At 51.5% G+C, this 21482-nt stretch overlaps 1 protein-coding gene across 3 annotated transcripts in view; it reads left to right on the top strand.

The window, feature by feature from the left end:
• Positions 1–21482, top strand: part of MCTP1 (multiple C2 and transmembrane domain containing 1) — a 1531547-nt gene that overhangs the window by 879593 nt on the left and 630472 nt on the right. For all 3 annotated transcript variants that reach the window (XM_069751887.1, XM_069751881.1, XM_069751897.1), the window contains exon 12: positions 19759–19861. In XM_069751887.1, coding sequence (XP_069607988.1) covers positions 19759–19861 — 103 coding nt within the window. The remainder of the gene's footprint in view (positions 1–19758; positions 19862–21482) is intronic.

Below are 21482 nucleotides of genomic sequence, written 5' to 3'. Positions count from 1 at the left end.
CAGCTGACGGTGCTGAAACCAGGCTTGGCACGAGGGAGTACCTGTGACAAGAACACTGCCGAGAACCAGCTGGCGGTGCTGGAACCCGGATGCGTTGCCCCAGTGTGCAAGAGCCAATGGCACGACCGAGGACCAGCTGACGGTGCTGGAACCCGGTTACTAAGCTGTAGGTGCCCGCGCTTAAAAGCACTACCAAGGACCGCCTGGCGTTGGCGGAACTCGGATACCCAGGAGGAGGCACCTAAGCCAAAGGCTCGGCCCGGAACCAGCTGACGGTGCTGGAACCAGGTGGTGGACCCCAAGGCCCACAGGAGAGGAGAGAACAGCTAGGCCGCGAGGCAGCCGCAGTTACCGAACCCCAACAGTCCTACAGGGGGAGCTGGGCCTACTGGCACTACAGAACCAGCCTTGACTACCAGTTCACGCAGCCCACATAGGAAGCTCCTAAACTGGAGGCACCCTGGAGTTGGCTAACTCGACCGCCCCACGACGGGGCAAGCATAGGCGTCTCAGTGAAGTTGACACAACCCGGAAACAGCTGACGGTGCTGAAACCAGGCTTGGCACGAGGGAGTACCTGTGACAAGAACACTGCCGAGAACCAGCTGGCGGTGCTGGAACCCGGATGCGTTGCCCCAGTGTGCAAGAGCCAATGGCACGACCGAGGACCAGCTGACGGTGCTGGAACCCGGTTACTAAGCTGTAGGTGCCCGCGCTTAAAAGCACTACCAAGGACCGCCTGGCGTTGGCGGAACTCGGATACCCAGGAGGAGGCACCTAAGCCAAAGGCTCGGCCCGGAACCAGCTGACGGTGCTGGAACCAGGTGGTGGACCCCAAGGCCCACAGGAGAGGAGAGAACAGCTAGGCCGCGAGGCAGCCGCAGTTACCGAACCCCAACAGTCCTACAGGGGGAGCTGGGCCTACTGGCACTACAGAACCAGCCTTGACTACCAGTTCACGCAGCCCACATAGGAAGCTCCTAAACTGGAGGCACCCTGGAGTTGGCTAACTCGACCGCCCCACGACGGGGCAAGCATAGGCGTCTCAGTGAAGTTGACACAACCCGGAAACAGCTGACGGTGCTGAAACCAGGCTTGGTACGAGGGAGTACCTGTGACAAGAACACTGCCGAGAACCAGCTGGCGGTGCTGGAACCCGGATGCGTTGCCCCAGTGTGCAAGAGCCAATGGCACGACCGAGGACCAGCTGACGGTGCTGGAACCCGGTTGCTAAGCTGTAGGTGCCCGCGCTTAAAAGCACTACCAAGGACCGCCTGGCGTTGGCGGAACTCGGATACCCAGGAGGAGGCACCTAAGCCAAAGGCTCGGCCCGGAACCAGCTGACGGTGCTGGAACCAGGTGGTGGACCCCAAGGCCCACAGGAGAGGAGAGAACAGCTAGGCCGCGAGGCAGCCGCAGTTACCGAACCCCAACAGTCCTACAGGGGGAGCTGGGCCTACTGGCACTACAGAACCAGCCTTGACTACCAGTTCACGCAGCCCACATAGGAAGCTCCTAAACTGGAGGCACCCTGGAGTTGGCTAACTCGACCGCCCCACGACGGGGCAAGCATAGGCGTCTCAGTGAAGTTGACACAACCCGGAAACAGCTGACGGTGCTGAAACCAGGCTTGGCACGAGGGAGTACCTGTGACAAGAACACTGCCGAGAACCAGCTGGCGGTGCTGGAACCCGGATGCGTTGCCCCAGTGTGCAAGAGCCAATGGCACGACCGAGGACCAGCTGACGGTGCTGGAACCCGGTTACTAAGCTGTAGGTGCCCGCGCTTAAAAGCACTACCAAGGACCGCCTGGCGTTGGCGGAACTCGGATACCCAGGAGGAGGCACCTAAGCCAAAGGCTCGGCCCGGAACCAGCTGACGGTGCTGGAACCAGGTGGTGGACCCCAAGGCCCACAGGAGAGGAGAGAACAGCTAGGCCGCGAGGCAGCCGCAGTTACCGAACCCCAACAGTCCTACAGGGGGAGCTGGGCCTACTGGCACTACAGAACCAGCCTTGACTACCAGTTCACGCAGCCCACATAGGAAGCTCCTAAACTGGAGGCACCCTGGAGTTGGCTAACTCGACCGCCCCACGACGGGGCAAGCATAGGCGTCTCAGTGAAGTTGACACAACCCGGAAACAGCTGACGGTGCTGAAACCAGGCTTGGCACGAGGGAGTACCTGTGACAAGAACACTGCCGAGAACCAGCTGGCGGTGCTGGAACCCGGATGCGTTGCCCCAGTGTGCAAGAGCCAATGGCACGACCGAGGACCAGCTGACGGTGCTGGAACCCGGTTACTAAGCTGTAGGTGCCCGCGCTTAAAAGCACTACCAAGGACCGCCTGGCGTTGGCGGAACTCGGATACCCAGGAGGAGGCACCTAAGCCAAAGGCTCGGCCCGGAACCAGCTGACGGTGCTGGAACCAGGTGGTGGACCCCAAGGCCCACAGGAGAGGAGAGAACAGCTAGGCCGCGAGGCAGCCGCAGTTACCGAACCCCAACAGTCCTACAGGGGGAGCTGGGCCTACTGGCACTACAGAACCAGCCTTGACTACCAGTTCACGCAGCCCACATAGGAAGCTCCTAAACTGGAGGCACCCTGGAGTTGGCTAACTCGACCGCCCCACGACGGGGCAAGCATAGGCGTCTCAGTGAAGTTGACACAACCCGGAAACAGCTGACGGTGCTGAAACCAGGCTTGGCACGAGGGAGTACCTGTGACAAGAACACTGCCGAGAACCAGCTGGCGGTGCTGGAACCCGGATGCGTTGCCTTGCCTATTAAAGATTGTCTTCCTAGAGCCCCAACTAGCGGTGTTGGAGCAAAGGGTAAGCAGGGGGAGATGAGTGTAGGCCGAAGCCTGCACTGGAGGCAGCTTTGTGTCTGCGTTGCGTTTGCAGGACACTTTGCCGGCTACACACTGGGGGAACAGCTGGCGTTGCTGAACCCCACTAACACAATGGCGTGTGTTTTTATCTGTGCAGCTAGCACTTGCGGGCAAAAACTAGCGATGTTAGAGCCCGTGTTGAAGCAGGAGGAGGAGGAGAGGAGCAGAGTGTAGGCCGAAGCCTAGTTGAACCAATTTCAAAGGAAACCTTTAACCCCCCCCTCAGGTGTTACAAAGTACAAGAGACACACCTTGTGCAGTATTAATGCTGCACAAGTGAAAGGTTGCTCTATTAATTTGTCTACTTGCACACGCTGAATGAAAGACATACACAATTTACCCCATTCTACAGTCAAACTGTAGTGGATGCGTGACTTGGTTTTTTGATGAGACGCAGCACAGGTGTCCAAAATAACGCCTTGGTGCTTGGCGCAGCTTCCTGAGCGTTGTTATTTGCTGTACAGGAGTCTGCGCTCTTGTGTTATCCCTTGGCAATGCCCTGTTAGCGCTGCCCATCTTATGACCTCATTTCATGTTGGCCGGTGCGGTTAACGATGGCCATAAATCCCAGACCCACAGTGTCTTTTCATAAAGCCACACTGCGGTGCTGGGATTCGTGGCCTTGAGCAGTAAATATTTTGGCCGCTCACACACGTCCTTACACCTGCTTCAGACTGGGCGGCCTCTGCTGATCCCTTCTCGCATGCCGCGGCCATGAGGCTGCACAGTCTGAAGAAGGCAGAAGGAGATGAGTTAAGACAGGCGAAGATATGCACTGCTCGTGCCCATCAATCACACCCTCGCAGTCAAAATAATTAAGACAACGAGGAGCATTTTATTCAGGCAGGGCGGACGAACAGGCGCAAGTAGCCAACCAATGATGTCAGAAGACGGGAAGCGCTACCAAGGGGGGTGCTGCGTATCATTAGAAAGGAAAGTCACACCTCAGGGACAGTGGAATGGTCTCAAAGAGACACATTTTGTACGTGTTGAGTTCCACGTGGGCAAGGAGAAAACATCAGCCACCTTGTACAAATGCAGCAGTACTGCTGTACAAGGTGGCTGTTATACATAGAAACACCTGGGGGTGGGGGCCAGGCTCCCTTCAATTTCAGTTCATGTGCCTGCGTGGCGTTTGCAGGTCACGTTGCAAGTTGCACAGCAGGGGAACAGCTGGCGGTGCTGAACCCCACTAACACATTGGCTGGTGTTTTTCTCTGTGCAGCTAGCATGTCCGGGCAGAAACTGGCGTTGTTTGAGCCCAGGGTCAGCAGGAGGAGGAGAGGAGCAAAGTGTAGGCCGAAGCCTGCACTGGTGGCAGCTTTTGTTCTGTTGTGCCAGCGTGGCTTGTGCTGGACACGTTGCCGACTACACAGCAGGGGAACAGCTGGCGGTGCTGAACCCCACTAACACATTGGCTGGTGTTTTTCTCTGTGCAGCTAGCATTTCCGGGCAAAAACTAGCGGTGTTTGAGCCCAGGGTCAGCAGGAGGAGTAGAGGAGCAGAGTGTTGGCCAAAGCCTAGTTGAACCAATTTCAAAGGTTACCTTTAACCCCCCCCTCAGGTGTTGCAAGGTACAAGAGCCACACCTTGAACAGCATTATTGATGCACAAGTCAAAGGTTGCTCTATTTAATTTTGCTCCTTGCACACGCTGAATTAAACACGTACACTATTTAGCCCATTATACTGTCAAACAGTAGTGGAGGCGTGACTACTAGTCTTTTTAAGGAGACGCAGCACAGGTGTACAAATTTACACCTAGGTGCTGTGCGCAGATTCCTTACCGTTGTTATTTGCAGTACAGGAAACTGCGCTCTTGTGTTATCCCTTGGCAATACCCTGTTAGTGCAGGCCGTCTCATGACCTCATTTCATGTTGGCCGGTGCGGTTAACGATGGCCATAAATCCCAGACCCACAGTGGCTTTTCCTAAAGTCACACTGCGGTGCTGGGATTCGTGGCCTTGTGCAGTAAATATGTTCGCCGCTCACACATGTCCTTACACCTGCTTCAGACTGGGCGGCCTCAGCTGATCCCTTATCGCATGCTGCAGCCATGAGGCCGCACAGTCAGAAGAAGGCGGAAGGAGGGGAGTGAAAACAGGGGAACATATGCACTGCTCGTGCCCATCAATCACACCCTCGCAGTCAAAATATATGAGACAACGGGGGGCGTTGTGTCGGGCAGGGGGGACGCACAGGCACAGCCAGCCAACCAATGATGTCAGGAGACGGGCAGCGCTAACAATGGGGGTGCTGCGTGTCATTAAAAAGGAAAGTCACACCTCAGGGACATTGTAATGGTCTGTAATGAGACACATTTTGTACTTGTTGAGTTCCACGTGTGCAAGGAGAAAAAGTCAGCCACCTTGTACAAATGCAGCAGTACTGCTGTACAAGGTGGCTGTTATACATAGAAACACCTGGGGGGGTGGGGGGCAGGCTCCCTTCAATTTCAGTTCATGTGCCTGCGTGGCGTTTGCAGGTCACGTTGCAAGCTACACAGCAGGGGAACAGCTGGCGTTGCTGAACCCCACTGACACATTGACTGGTGTTTTTCTCTGTGCAGATTGCATGTCCGGGCAAAAACTAGCGGTGTTAGAGCCCAGGGTCAGCAGGAGGAGGAGGAGAGGAGCAAAGTGTAGGACGAAGCCTGCACTGGTGGCAGCTTTTGGTCGGTTGTGCCAGCGTGGCTTGTGCTGGACACGATGCCGGCTACACAGCGGGGGAACAGCTGGCGGTGCTGAACCCCACTAACATATTGGCTGGTGTTTTTCTCTGTGCAGCTAGCATGTCCGGGCAGAAACTGGCGTTGTTTGAGCCCAGGGTCAGCAGGAGGAGGAGAGGAGCAAAGTGTAGGCCGAAGCCTGCACTGGTGGCAGCTTTTGTTCTGTTGTGCCAGCGTGGCTTGTGCTGGACACGTTGCCGACTACACAGCAGGGGAACAGCTGGCGGTGCTGAACCCCACTAACACATTGGCTGGTGTTTTTCTCTGTGCAGCTAGCATTTCCGGGCAAAAACTAGCGGTGTTTGAGCCCAGGGTCAGCAGGAGGAGTAGAGGAGCAGAGTGTAGGCCGAAGCCTAGTTGAACCAATTTCAAAGGTTACCTTTAACCCCCCCCTCAGGTGTTGCAAGGTACAAGAGCCACACCTTGAACAGCATTAATGATGCACAAGTCAAAGGTTGCTCTATTTAATTTTGCTCCTTGCACACGCTGACTAAAACACGTACACTATTTAGCCCATTATACTGTCAAACAGTTGTGGAGGCGTGACTTGTCTTTTTAACGAGACGCAGCACAGGTGTCAAAATTTGCACCTAGGTACTGGGCGCAGATTCCTGAGCGTTGTTATTTGCTGTACAGGAGTCTGGGCTCTTGTGATCCCTTGGCCATGCGCTGTGAGCGCTTCCTGTCTTCTGACCTCATTTCATGTCGGCCGTTGCGGTTAGCGATGGACATGAATCCCAGACCCACAGTGTGTTTTTAAAAAATCACACTGCGGTGCTGGGATTCGTGCCCTGGTGCACTAAATATGTTTGCCGCTCACACATGTCCTTACACCTGCTTCAGACTGGGCGGCCTCATCTGATCCCTTATCGCCTGCCGCGGCCATGAGGACACCCAGTCTGAAGAAGGCGGAAGGAGATGAGTGAACACAGGCAAACATATGCACTGCACATGCCCATCAATCACACCCTCGCTGTCCAAAAAAATAAGACACCGAGGGCCGTTGTTTCGAGCAGGGGAGATGCACAGGCGCAGCCAGCTAACCAATGATGTCAAAAGACGGGCAGCGCTAACAAGGGTGGTGCTGCGTGTCATTACAAAGGAAAGTCACACCTCAGGGACATTGTAATGGTCTCTAATGAGACACATTTTGTACGTGTTGAGTTCCACGTGGGCAAGGAGAAAAAGTCAGCCACCTTGTACAAATGCAGCAGTACTGCTGTACAAGGTGGCTGATATACATAGAAACACCTGTGGGTGGGGGGCAGGCTCCCTTCAATTTCAGTTCATGTGCCTGCGTGGCGTTTGCAGGTCACGTTGCAAGCTACACAGCAGGGGAACAGCTGGCGTTGCTGAACCCCACTGACACATTGACTGGTGTTTTTCTCTGTGCAGATTGCATGTCTGGGCAAAAACTAGCGGTGTTAGAGCCCAGGGTCAGCAGGAGGAGGAGGAGAGGAGCAAAGTGTAGGCCGAAGCCTGCACTGGTGGCAGCTTTTGGTCGGTTGTGCCAGCGTGGCTTGTGCTGGACACGATGCCGGCTACACAGCGGGGGAACAGCAGGCGGTGCTGAACCCCACTAACACATTGGCTGGTGTTTTTCTCTGTGCAGCTAGCATGTCCGGGCAGAAACTGGCGTTGTTTGAGCCCAGGGTCAGCAGGAGGAGGAGAGGAGCAAAGTGTAGGCCGAAGCCTGCACTGGTGGCAGCTTTTGTTCTGTTGTGCCAGCGTGGCTTGTGCTGGACACGTTGCCGACTACACAGCAGGGGAACAGCTGGCGGTGCTGAACCCCACTAACACATTGGCTGGTGTTTTTCTCTGTGCAGCTAGCATTTCCGGGCAAAAACTAGCGGTGTTTGAGCCCAGGGTCAGCAGGAGGAGTAGAGGAGCAGAGTGTAGGCCGAAGCCTAGTTGAACCAATTTCAAAGGTTACCTTTAACCCCCCCCTCAGGTGTTGCAAGGTACAAGAGCCACACCTTGTGCAGCATTAATGCTGCACAAGTAAAAGGTTGCTCTATTTGTTTTGCTCCTTGCACACGCTGACTAAAACACGTACACTATTTAGCCCATTATACTGTCAAACAGTTGTGGAGGCGTGACTTGTCTTTTTAACGAGACGCAGCACAGGTGTCAAAATTTGCACCTAGGTACTGGGCGCAGATTCCTGAGCGTTGTTATTTGCTGTACAGGAGTCTGCGCTATTGTGATCCCTTGGCCATGCGCTGTGAGCGCTTCCTGTCTTCTGACCTCATTTCATGTCGGCCGTTGCGGTTAGCGATGGACATGAATCCCAGACCCACAGTGTGTTTTCAAAAAATCACACTGCGTGGCTGGGATTCGTGGCCTTGTGCAGTAAATAGGTTTGCCGCTTACACATGTCCTTACACCTGCTCCAGACTGGGCGGCCTCAGCTGATCCCTTATCGCCTACCACGGCCAGGAGGCCGCACAGTCTGAAGAAGGCGGAAGGAGATGAGTTAAGACAGGCGAACATATGCACTGCTCGTGCCCATAAACCACACCCTCGCTGACAAAATAAATATGACAACGAGGGGCGTTGTTTCTAGCAGGGCGGATGCACAGGCGCAGCCAGCTAACCATGATGACAAAAGACGGGAAACGCTACCAAGGGGGGTGCTGCGTATCATTACAAAGGAAAGTCACACCTCAGGGACAGTGGAATGGTCTCAATGAGACACATTTTGTACGTGTTGAGTTCCACGTGGGCAAGGAGAAAAAGTCAGCCACCTTGTACAAATGCAGCAGTACTGCTGTACTAGGTGGCTGTTATACATAGAAACACCTGGGGGGGTGGGGCCAGGTTCCCTTTTAATTTCAGTTCCTGTGCCTGCATGGCGTTTGCAGGTCACGTTGCCGGCTACACAGCAGGGGAACAGCTGGCGTTGCTGAACCCCACTAACACATTGGCTGGTGTTTTTCTCTGTGCAGCTAGCACTTCCGGGCAAAAACTAGCGGTGTTTGAGCCCAGGGTCAGCAGGAGGAGGAGAGGAGCAGAGTGTAGGCCGAAGCCTGCACTGGTGGCAGCTTTTGTTCTGTTGTGCCAGCGTGGCTTGTGCTGGACACGTTGCCGACTACACAGCAGGGGAACAGCTGGCGGTGCTGAACCCCACTGACACATCACCTAGTGTTTTTTTCTGTGTAGACAACACTTCCAGGTGGCAACTGACAGTGTTGAAACCCAGGGAATCAAAGAGGAGCAGAGTGTAGGCCGAAGCCTGCAGTGGAGCAAGTTGAAAGGGAACCTTTAACCCCCCCCCCCCCAGGCATTTGTTGCTGAAAGAGCCATCTTGTACAGCAGTAATACTGCACATGGAAAATGGTGGCTCCGAAAATTATGCTCCTTGCAAACGCTGAAGTACACACTCATATAATGTGTCCCCTCACACCGTCAAACCATCCCGGAAGTGGGACTTTCCTTTGTAATGTGACACAGCACAGCCGTCATTCCAACCCCCTTGGTGCCGGGCACCACCTCCTCAACGTTGTTTGGTTCTGTCACGGAGCCCGCACTGTAATGTTATCCCTTGGCCATGCACAGTTAGCGGTGCCCGTCTTCTGACATCATGTAGGTGTCAGGCTGGCAGTGCCTGTGCGTCCAAGCTGCCCGAGATCCAACCTTGCAGTGTCATCTAATGTAGTCCCACTGCGGGCCAGGGATCCATGGGCATGCGCAGTGCATATCATCGCCTCTCACTCACCTCCTTCCTGCTTCTTCAGACTGTGCGGCGTCACGGCCGTGGCATGCTATTAGGGATCAGCTGACGCCGCCTAGTCTGAAGAAGCGTGAAGAAGGGGAGTGAGAGGCTAGTATATGCACTGCGCATGGCCATGGATACCAGGCCCACTGTGGGATCACATTAGACGACACTGCGAGGTGTGATTTCGGGCAGCGTGGACGCACAGGCGCAGCCAGGACGACAACAAATGATGTCAGAGGACGGGCAGCGCAAACTGTGCATGGCCAAGGGATAACATAACAGCGCAGGGTCCATGACGGAATCAAACAACGCTAAGGAGGCAGCGCACGGTGCCAAGGGGGTAGCAATGACGGCTGTGCTGCGTCACATTACAAAGGAAAGTCCCACCTCCGGGACGGTTGGACGGTGTGAGGGGACACATTACATGAGTGTGTAGTTCAGCGTTTGCAAGGAGCATAATTTCAAGAGCGACCTTTCCCTTGTGCAGTATTAGTGCTGCACATGGTGGCTCTTTCAGTAACAAACGCCTAGGGGGGGGGGGGGACAGGTCCCCTTACATTTTAGTTGTGCCAGCGTGGCGGTCGCATGACACGTTGCCGGATACACAGCTGGGGATCAGCTGACGTTACTGAACCCCAATAACAGAGGAGCGACTGTTGACTGTGCACACAGCACTTCCAGGCACCAACTGGCGGTGTTAGAGCCCAGGGACAGCAGGAGGAGCAGATTGGAGGTATTGCCGCACACACAGCTGGGGATCAGCTGACGTTACTGAACCCCAATAACAGAGGAGCGACTGTTGACTGTGCACACAGCACTTCCAGGCACCAACTGGCGGTGTTAGAGCCCAGGGACAGCAGGAGGAGCAGATTGGAGGTATTGCCGCACACACAGCTGGGGATCAGCTGACGTTACTGAACCCCAATAACAGAGGAGCGACTGTTGACTGTGCACACAGCACTTCCAGGCACCAACTGGCGGTGTTAGAGCCCAGGGACAGCAGGAGGAGCAGATTGGAGGTATTGCCGCACACACAGCTGGGGATCAGCTGACGTTACTGAACCCCAATAACAGAGGAGCGACTGTTGACTGTGCACACAGCACTTCCAGGCACCAACTGGCGGTGTTAGAGCCCAGGGACAGCAGGAGGAGCAGATTGGAGGTATTGCCGCACACACAGCTGGGGATCAGCTGACGTTACTGAACCCCAATAACAGAGGAGCGACTGTTGACTGTGCACACAGCACTTCCAGGCACCAACTGGCGGTGTTAGAGCCCAGGGACAGCAGGAGGAGCAGAGGAACAGAGTGTAGGCCGAAGCCTGATTGGAGCAAGTTGAAAGGAAACCTTTAACCCCCCCCCCCAAGACGTTTGTAGCTGAAAGAGCCATGTTGTGCAGCACTAAGGATGCAAAAGGAAAAGGTTGCTCTTTTAATTATGCTCCTTGCAAACACCGAAGTAAACACTAAAAATGTGTCCCTTTATACCGTTAAACCGTTCCGGAGGTGCGAATTTCCTTCGTAATGGGACACAGCACAGCTGTCATTCCTATCCCCTTGATGCCGTGCGCTGCCTCCTCAGCGTTGTTTTAAGCTGCCACGGAGCCTGCGCTGTTCTGTTAGCCCTTGGCCATGCCCAATTAGCGCTGCCTGTCTTCTGACATAATTTGGTGTCAGGCTGTCAGTGCCTGTGCGTCCACGCTGCTCCAGATCCCACCTCGCAGTCTCATCTAACGTAATCCCACTGCGGGCCTTGGAACCATGGGCATGCACAGTGCATAACCTCGACTCTCACTCCCCTCCTTCCCTCTTCTTCAGACTGTGCGGTGTCACGGCCGTGGCATGCTAGGGATCAGCTGACGGCGCACAGTCTAAAGAAGGCGGAGGGAAATGAGCGAGAGCCCGAGGGGAAGATATGCACTGCGCATGCCCATGGATCCCAGGCCCGCAGTGTGACTCAATCAGAAGACACTGCGAGGCGGGATCTCGGGCACCGCGGCCGCACAGGCGCAGCCAGCCTGACACCAAATTATGTCAGAAGACAGGCAGCGCAAATAGGGCATGCCCAAGGGATAACAGAACAGCGCAGGCTCCGTGACAGCTTAAAACAACGCTGAGGAGGCAGCGCATGGCACCAAGGGGGTAGGAATGACGGCTGTGCTGCGTCACATTACGAAGGAAAGTCCCAGCTCCGGGACGGTATAACGGTATCAGTGAACACATTTTATAAGTGTTAAGTTCTGCGTGTGCAAAGAGCTAAAAAAAAAGAGCTACCTTTTCCTTGCGCAGCATTACTGCTGCACAAGATGGCTCTTTCAGTAACAAACGACGGGGGGGGGGGGGAGAGGTTCCCTTACATTTAGGTTGTTGTGCCAGCGTGACGGTCGCAGGACACATTGCCGGCTACACAGCTGGGGATCAGCTGACGTTACTGAAACCCAATAACACTGGGTCGTATGTTTTTACTGTGCAGCCTGCACTTCTGAGCCGCAACTGGCGGTGTTGGAGCCCAGGAATAGCAGTTCAGGTGGTAGAAAGATTAACACAGCAGGAGACCTGGATGACACCCAATTACTTAATCAGGCAGAGGAGTGGCAAATTCCTGCGAGATCCAGGCCTGGTTCATTTTCAGGAAAGTAAGCCGGTCAACGTTATCGGAGGATAGTCGCATGCGACGGTCTGTTAGTACACCACCTGCGGCACTAAAGACACGTTCCGATAAGACACTAGCCGCAGGGCAAGCCAGCACCTCCAATGCATACTGGCTTAGCTCTGGCCATGTATCCAGCTTAGAGACCCAAAACTTGAACGGGGAAGAGCCGTCTGGGAGTACAGTAAGAGGGCAAGCCATGTAGTCTGTCACCATCTGACGGAACCGTTGCCTCCTGCTGACTGGAGCCGCCGGTGATGGTGTAGACATTTGGGGCGGGCACACAAAAGTGTGCCAGAGTTGTGCCATACTGGGCTTGCCTTGGGCAGAGGCACTGCTTCTGCTCCCTCTTTGGGCAGAGCCTCCCCCACTGCCTCGACGCACTGAGCTGCTTTGTAAAGCACTAGCAGCACTCCTCTCAGTTGGACAGGAGAAGATGATGGAATTCACCAGTGTGTCGTGGTACTCCCGCAATTTACGCTCCCGGGTCAACGCAGGGATGAGGTTTTGGACGTTGTCCCGGTAGCGAGGATCGAGGAGGGTGAACACCCAATAATCAGGCATGTTGAGAATGTGGTCGATGCGGCGGTCGTTTCTCAGGCACTGCAGCATGAAATCCACCATGTGCTGCAGAGTGCCAACCGGCCCAGAAACGCTGTCCCCTGCTTGAGACATGATCTCTGCCCGCTCGTCATCACCCCACCCTCGCTGTACACACTGACCACTGGACAATTGTGTCGCTCCCTCCTCTGGACGGAGCTCTTCCTCCTCCATTGACTCCTCCTCATCCTCCTCACAAATTGGCCCCTGCGTACCCCTTTGTGAGGAACCACGTGGCGCTGACTCTCCAGAAGCTGATGGAAAAGGTGACTCCTCATCCTCCACCTCTTCCACCACATCATCCCTTAACCCTTGCAAAGTTTGCTGAAGCAGGCAGATAAGGGGGACAGTCATGCTGACTAGTGCATCATCTGCACTTGCCATCCGCGTGGAATAATCAAAAGGACGCAAAACCTGGCAGACGTCCTTCATAGTGGCCCACTCTGTGGTTGTGAAGTCTGATCGGCGCTGACTGCGACTTCTTTGCGCCTGATGCAGCTGGTACTCCATAACTGCTTGCTGCTGCTCACACAACCGCTCCAACATATGTAACGTGGAATTCCACCGGGTAGGTAGGTCACATATGATGCGGTGTTCCGGAAGGCGGAATCGGCGCTGCAGAGCAGCAATGCGGGATCTGGCCAAGCTGGAACGCCGCAAGTGAGCACACTCTAGGCGGACCTTGTGCAGCAGGGCATCAAGATCCGGATAGTCCCTCAGAAAACTCTGCACAACCAAATTGAGCACATGTGCCAGACATGGGATGTGAGTGAGGTTGCCAAGGGCCAAAGCTGCCACCAGATTTCGGCCATTGTCACACACTACCATGCCTGGCTGGAGATTCGCTGGCAGTAACCACACATCGCTCTCCTGCTTTATGGCATTCCAGAGCTCCTGCGCTGTGTGGCTTCGATGCCCCAATGAAACTAGTTTCAAGACGGCCTGCTGACGTTTGGCCACGGCTGTGCTCATGTCGGTCATAGGTAAACGTTCACGGGTCCATGTGGGGGTGGACTGTGACGGATCCTGCAGAGAGGAATCAGAGGAACTGGTGTAAGAGGAGGAGTCGATGCGTACAGACTGGATTCCTGCAATCCTTGGAGTGGGCAGGACACGTCCTGCGCCACTCGCACGATCTGTACCTGGCTCAACAACATTAACCCAATGGGCAGTGAGGGAAACATATCGCCCCTGTCCATGCTGACTGGTCCACGCATCGGTGGTGAGGTGGACCTTGCTACTGACGGCGTTCAGTAGCGCATGTTTTATGTTTGCCTCAACATGCCTGTGCAGGGCAGGGACAGCCTGCCTGCTGAAGTAAAAGCGGCTGGGCACCTTGTACTGTGGGACTGCCAATGCCATCAAGTCACGGAAGCTGTCAGTCTCCACCAGCCTGAACGAGAGCATTTCCAGGGACAACAGTTTGGCAATGCCTGCATTCAGAGCCTGTGCTCGGGGGTGGTTGGCCGAGAATGCCCGCCTTTTCTCCCATGCCTGTACTACCGATGGCTGTAGAGTAGACTGGGAGTGTGAGGATGACTGGGAAGGTGGTGCTGTGGGTGGAATTACACAAGGTCTCTGGGAGGAAGCCAAACCAGCTGTGCGTGAGCTGGAGGAAGAGGCAACACGAGCTGAAGAGGTGGTAGCTGCCGCTGTTGGTTGGCCTACATCTTCAGTGTGTTTCTGTAACTCCACCGCGTGCCTGGTCCGCACATGTTTCCACATATTTGTGGTATTGAGGTTGCTGACATTTTTCCCTCTTTTTACTGTATGATGACACAGCTTGCATTTGACAAAACAAATGTCATCTGCAACTGTGTCAAAAAAGGACCAGGCACTGCAAGTCTTGGGAGCGCCCTTTTTGGCTTTGGAAAGAGACAGGCTCCTAACGGGTGCCAAAGTGGAGGCTACAGGCTCCGCAGTCTTCCCCCTCCCTCTCCCTCTTTGGCCCGTAAGAGGAAGCTCTTCCTCTGAGCTGCTCCCACCACCTTCCTGTTCCTCACGCCACGATGGGTCAAGGACCTCATCATCTCCACTACCCTCTGCCACCAACTGCTCCTCCTGGGTAGTCTCAGCAGCACAGTACGCACGAGAAAGCGGCACCTGAGTTTCATCATCAGATGCGTACTGCGCTGTGGTCACCGGAGGCACTGGCCCACCTGCCTCTTCAGAGTCAGAGAGAAAAAGGTGTTGGGCATCACTGCACACTGCCTCTTCTTCCATTTCTCCAATGCTGCTTGGCTGGCCCCCTGTTTCCAAGCCAAGAGATTCAGAGAACAGAAGTAGAGACGGCTCCTGTCCTGGGCTCTCTGACTGCCTGGCCAATTTGGCAGGTGGTGAAGAGACAGATGGCTGCTCTCCAGTGCTCTGTGCCTGAGAGGATGTGGCACTAACTGAAGTCGATGCCGAGGCGTTAGCTGCCATCCACCCGACAACGGCTTCAATTTGGTCTTCACGCAACAGCGGTGCACGGCGCTCTCCGACAAAGCTGCGCATGAAGGACTGTTCCCTGCTGAAACTGAGTGATGACGAGTCACCGGCGCCCGCAGCAGGCACAGAATCACCACGTCCTCTCCCTGCTCCTCTCCCTGCTCCGCGCCCACGCCCACGTGCCTTACTCCCTGCCCTCTTCATCTTGGTTGACAGATAAAGATAAGCAGAAAAGTACTAAGGCCTTAGTGTGCTTATTCCTGTAATGCTCCTCCTAACAGGTGTAAGAAACACTAATGTTGTAAATTGTGGACTAAACTTTATTATTTTTCAAATGTGGCCTACACAAGTGTAAGTTGTGTTTGGTGAACTTAACCTTTTTTTTGGTGCAGATCGGGCTACAGAGCTAGTTTAAATCACACGGAGACCGTGCAGACAGCCGTAAACGGCGCTGCAAGGCCAAGAAACCCTCCTCTAGGTTATCCTATATAGTGTTTTTCCACTATTTAGCTGGATACAAGTGGAAAGACACTAATAGGAATTTTTTTTTTCAAATTTTAAACTGGCTGCACTATTTGAAAAAAAGGAAATTGTTTTTCAAGGTATGAGGCAGTAACGCACCCTGAGCTGAATCCAACCGGCTATGGCTGCACACAGACTACAGGGCGAGCTGCGCTCACACAGAGACCGTGCAGACAGCCGTAAACGGCGCTGCAAGGCCCCCAAAAAAACCTCTAGGTTATCCTATGTAGTGTTTTTCCACAATTGAGCTGGAGACTGGTGGAAAGACACTAATAGGAATTTTTTTTTTTTTCAAATTTTAAACAGGCTGCACTATTTGAAAAAAAGGAAAATTTTTCTCAAGGTATGAGCCAGTAACGAACCCTGAGCTGAATCCAACCGGCTATGGCTGCACACAGACTACAGGGCGAGCTGGGCTCACACGGAGACCGTGCAGACAGCCGTAAACGGCGCTGCAAGGCCAAAAAACCCTCCTCTAGGTTATCCTATATAGTGTTTTTCCACTATTTAGCTGGATACGAGTGGAAAGACACTAATAGGAATTTTTTTTTTCAAATTTTAAACAGGCTGCACTATTTGAAAAAAAGGAAAATTTTTCTCAAGGTATGAGCCAGTAACGAACCCTGAGCTGAATCCAACCGGCTATGGCTGCACACAGACTACAGGGCGAGCTGGGCTCACACGGAGACCGTGCAGACAGCCGTAAACGGCGCTGCAAGGCCCAAAAACCCCCCTCTAGGTTATCCTATGTAGTGTTTTTCCACAATAGAGCTGGAGACTGGTGGAAAAACACTAATAGGAAATTTGAGAAAAAATGTGCAGCAGGCTGCACTAAGAGCAAAAAAGAACAACTGTGTGAGGCAGTGTGAACCCCCCCTGAGCTGAATACAACCGGGTATATGGCTGCACACAGACTACAGAGTGAGCTGCACACACACACACACACACACAGAGACCTTGCAGAACGCTGTTAAAACAGCGCTGCAAGGCAAGAGCAAGGTGAACAGTGAAGAACACACAGCGTTTTGCTAAATTAGCCTTTGGAAAGGAAAATAAAGCAATTAGCTAGCTCAACTGGCCCTCAGTTAGAACACAGCGTCCTGTCCCTAACTGAAATCACAGCAGAGTGAGCGCAAAATGGCGGCAGCGCTTTTTTATAGTGCAGAGTGACATCATTTCAGCAGCCAATCCAAGCCTTGCCAGTACTTACATGCCCACCATGCTAAACAGGATGTGCCCACACTTTCATTCATTCCTCATTGGCTGCTGCGTTCAATTTGAATTCTGGGAACTTCCGATTCCGGTATCCGATACGCGGGAAGTATCGGAATTCAGTATCGGAATTCCGATACCGCAAATATCGGCCGATACCCGATACTTGCGGTATCGGAATGCTCAACACTAGTCATGAGGTTATCAAACCCCAAATAAACAAAATCAAGGCCATTAAAAACTGACCCTGGCCTCTTACTACAAAACAGGTAAGAGCGTTCCCCGACCTCAATGAGTATTACCGATTATTTATATCTCATTTTGACCTGAGATCAGCACCCTTGACCGTCTCTTAAAGGGAAGGAAATAAGTTATGGTTCAGTGGAACCCTCAGGTGGAGGAAGCATTCAAATCCATGAAGTTAACAAAGAAGCTGTAGGTGAGATCAGAGCAAATAGTGTCTTATTTGAGAAATACAGTAAGCTTTGCACTCAGATTAAACGCACCTATTCAATCTGTTAAAAACGCATATACTGTGGAAAGATCAGCTGCAGCAGATCCACGGGTCAGCAAGCGACCATCAGACATCAGACTGTAAAGTGAGTTAGTGGACAAATTCCGTGCTGCCAACAGAATTGAGACATGTATCCCAGTATGTTGGTTTATTTCAACACATTTCAAACTATATAATTACTTCTTCTTCAGGAAAAAACACGTGATTTTTGCTTCATCATGCAAATGGATGCCTCTGAGTTAGCCCTAGGAGCGATTTGTCACAGGAGGTTAAAAGAGAAGAACATCTGGTCACCTACATTAGTAGGAAACTTCCCACGGCAGAAGAAAATGATAGCCTAGTGGAGAAGGAGTCTTTGGTCATTAATTGGGCCTTGGACCCCTACACTATTATTTACTTGGGTGACAGTTTCACTTATTAATTGACCGTACACCTTTGTCTAGAAGACAAATGCCAAGGAGAGGAATGCTTAAGTCAAGAGATGGTTTCTGTCATTGCAAAACTCTGTAGGAAGTTAGTGGGATGGATCGCTCCCTCCACTCAGGGTCTTGAGAGTGGCCCATGTCCTCAATTCACATTTAAACTTTCAGTTAAGGTTTTGGTTCTTCAGTATTGATTTGCAAGCATCAGAAAAGGAGTTTTGTGTAGGACAGGTTTCTGTGAGACTGAATGTAGGAAAGGCCTGTGTGATACTGAACACAGGCCAAAGCCAAAGAAAGCAAAGCCGTTGACGCTCACATGAGTGATACAGTGAGACAGACTATTACAGATTATCTGGCTGTGAACCGGAGGTTAACGTTCGAGTTATTTTTGTAAGTTTCCAAAATAAAGACGTTTAAGTTAAACTATCCTGGGTCGCTGCCTCATTAATGCACTGTTGTGAAAGCTGTGCCTCACATGTGGTACAACCCCTTAAAGAGGAGACCATATCTGTAAAGGTGATGGACTGTGTTGTTGTGTTCCTGACCGTGAACACACTAAACGCGTCATGTGTATTATGTCATGCGTTTTTCTATATATTGTGTCATGGGAATTGTATTGCATTGTTGTGTTTGTCAGTGTAATGTATAGGAATCCAAGAAGAGTGCGTGTGGAGTGAGTGAGTGTGGAGAGTGCCATGTTAAGGGTCATTCCATGGTAGCTTATGTTACAACACAATATAGTAACTTACGTTACAAAGATGATGGTAACTTACCTTACAATAAGTTTAATCCAATGGATGGTAACATATTGTAACGTAAGTTACCATCAGCTTAGTAACGAAAGTTACTATACTGTGCGGTAACGTAAGTTATCTATATTTCTTGTAATAAAAACTGTTGCTTTTAACTTGAGAGGTTAAAATATTTTTTTCAAAGTTGCTGGGACTATGGTGTTTTAACACAATAAAAATAGTGTATCTTCCCTGTTTAACAGAACAGAAAATTTGGCAGACTCATGAAGGACAATTGCCTTTCCTTTTTTGTAACATAAGTTACCAAGTATTAACACTGTATTTTGTATTTAATTTTATTGTTGAAAAATCAAACTGTGTTGAAATCTATTGAGAATAGTTTAATGTACAATAAACATTCACTCCTTTTTGTGCCTGCCTTCAAAGAACAGTTTGTAGCCAGTTTTTGGCTTGTGAATGTATCGTAAGATACCATGGAATGACCCTTAAGCATGTCGATGTGAGGAGACTTAAAGCCGCAATGCACTGGCACTAGAGTTCTAGTACTCTTCCTCTCTGAAGAGACAATTTGCATTGTAATGTATAGAATTTTACAAGTATTATTTGTATAATATGCATAGTGTGTAGTGTTGGGACTAGTCCACAGTGGGAGGGCTTAGTGATAGGGACATGGCTGTGCTTCCTGGACAGAGTTAGATAGAGTTTTGAGAGTAACAAGTGTGCAGTTCTGCCAAGGGGTGATCCACATCTAGAAGAGACTGGAGCGAGGAATAGCGAGATCCTAAAGAGAGTTAGTGATGAGACTGAGAGACCTTCCAGAAGGCGACATCGGTTAAGATGCTGGCTCACAAGAAACCCAAGAGCTGGATAGTGCCGGAGGTAATGGACCTAAAGAGGACTGAGCACGTAGAACTAGTGGGGGTCCCAAGTAGTAGATCCAGGGGCGCTGATGGACTGGACTTATGACGCATTTCCGTTGCGTCGAGTTAAATGCCGCTGTCATTGATTGACAGCGGCATTTAACATGTTAACATCACAATTCCACCTGTGGCTGTTTGGAGCACATGACAGCTGATGTAATCAGCTGTCTTCTACTTGGAAAAATGCGGGCTCCAGCACTGAGGAAAAGCCACAGGAGAGAGCCAAAGGAGAGACATGTCCTATTACGTATATATACGCATAGGTTGTGAATGGGTTGACATTGCAAATTGGGAACAGTAACATATTATCTTGCTCCTATTTACCAGACTTCGGTTATTTTTAGACTTGGTGAATTGGATATGCGGCATTTGTCACTAATTGCTTTTCTTTTGTTCTCCACAGGTAAAAGTGACCCATTTTGTGTAGTAGAATTGAACAATGACCGTCTGATGACACACACAGTGTACAAGAACCTAAATCCAGCGTGGAAAAAAGTCTTTACCTTGTAAGTTTTATTTTATAATTATAGGTGATGATATATAAAGAGTTACTGCAACTTCAAGTAACTTTTCAGAATAAGCTGTCCTGTGTGTACACGCATTTTCATCAGTTTTTCCATCCACATGCTCTATTTCTTAAATGGAACCTGTCACCCTCCCCCCCCAGGCGTTTGTAACTAAAAGACCTTGTGCAGCCCTAATGCTGCATTTGGACAAGGTGGCTCTTTTAGTTATGCTCCTTGCACACGCCAAAATAAACACTTATAAAATGTGCCCCCTCATACCATGAGACCGTCCGGGAGGCGGGACTTTCCTTCCTAATCAGACACAGCACAGCCGTCATTCATACCCCCCTGGTGCCAGGCGCCGCCTCCTCAGTGTTGTTTGAATCTGTCCCGGAGCCTGCGCTGTTATGTTATCCCTTGGGCATGCGCAGTTAGCGCTGCCCGTCTTCTGACATCATTTGATGTCAGGCTGACTGCGCCTGTGCGGCTGCGCTGCCCGAGATCCCGCCCCAAGGGGGCGATTTATGGGCATGTGCAGTGCATATCTTCGCCTCTCACTCATCTCCCTCTGCCTTCTTCAGACTGTGCGGCGTCAGCTGATCCCTAATCGCCGTGGCATGCGATTAGGGATCAGCTGATGCCGCACAGTCACGGTTTCACGTTATGAGGGGGCACATTTTATAAGTGTTTATTTCAGCGTGTGCAAGGAACATATCTAAAAGAGCACCTTGTCCAAATGCAGCATTAGTGCTGCACAAGGTGGCTCTTTTAGTTACAAACACCTGGGGGGTGACCGGATCCCTTTAATTTGCAATCCACTCTGAGCTGGTGGGAGAAGACTAGGTGCCGTGATCTCCTTGATGCACACCGCAGTACACAAGGATGGACTTCTTTAGAGGAGTGGAGGAAATTATTAAGCAGTCTTAAGCTATCTGGATGTGAATCAAGCTATGGGGTGAAGTAAAAAACTTGTTAGGAAGAGAAATTTAAATTTGATGTTTTCATGGGCCCCTATGCCTGAATCCTTTCTCTTCTCCTCACTCCTCCTCTCCATAGACCATAGTGGACTGTGTGACATAAGACCAAAGTGAGCTAACAGTCTTTTCTGAGAGAAGGATATAAGCTGGGTTTTTTCAGAGTGAATGATAAGATCAGGAGGCAGGGGGATGGAAAAAAGAGGCTGAAAAGTTTATATTGCAAATTTTCTTATATTCACCTGTAATATTAATTTATACAAAGTTTGATGAAAGTACGATTCCATTTTAAGTGCAATAGATATTTGTGAGAAATATTTCTAATTAATTTAATCCCAATTAGTCCCATTAGTCCCAATGTGCTGTCAGGTTTGGGGTGGATCACACTCACTTGATGGCAGCAACAGGCCTCAGATGTCTCCGGGTCTCCATCCTTAGGAGCCACCGCACACAATTCAGGGGACACCAAGTTCATTGCAACAACCAAACGTTTACTGTTCAGCTCACGTTCATCAGGGTGAGTACAGCGGCATAGAGGGAGTACACATGATCAAATTCATAAAACAATTAAAGAGTTTATTAAATACACCAATAATACATGCATAAAACACAAAGAAATAATGTCACTTGTTTCAAAGAGAGTGGAG

The sequence above is a fragment of the Ranitomeya imitator genome, chromosome 1 (genome assembly GCF_032444005.1).
Source record: "Ranitomeya imitator isolate aRanImi1 chromosome 1, aRanImi1.pri, whole genome shotgun sequence".
Classification (NCBI taxonomy): domain Eukaryota; kingdom Metazoa; phylum Chordata; class Amphibia; order Anura; family Dendrobatidae; genus Ranitomeya; species Ranitomeya imitator.
Note: the sequence above shows the minus strand (reverse complement) of the source record. Positions and strands in the feature narration are given on the sequence as shown.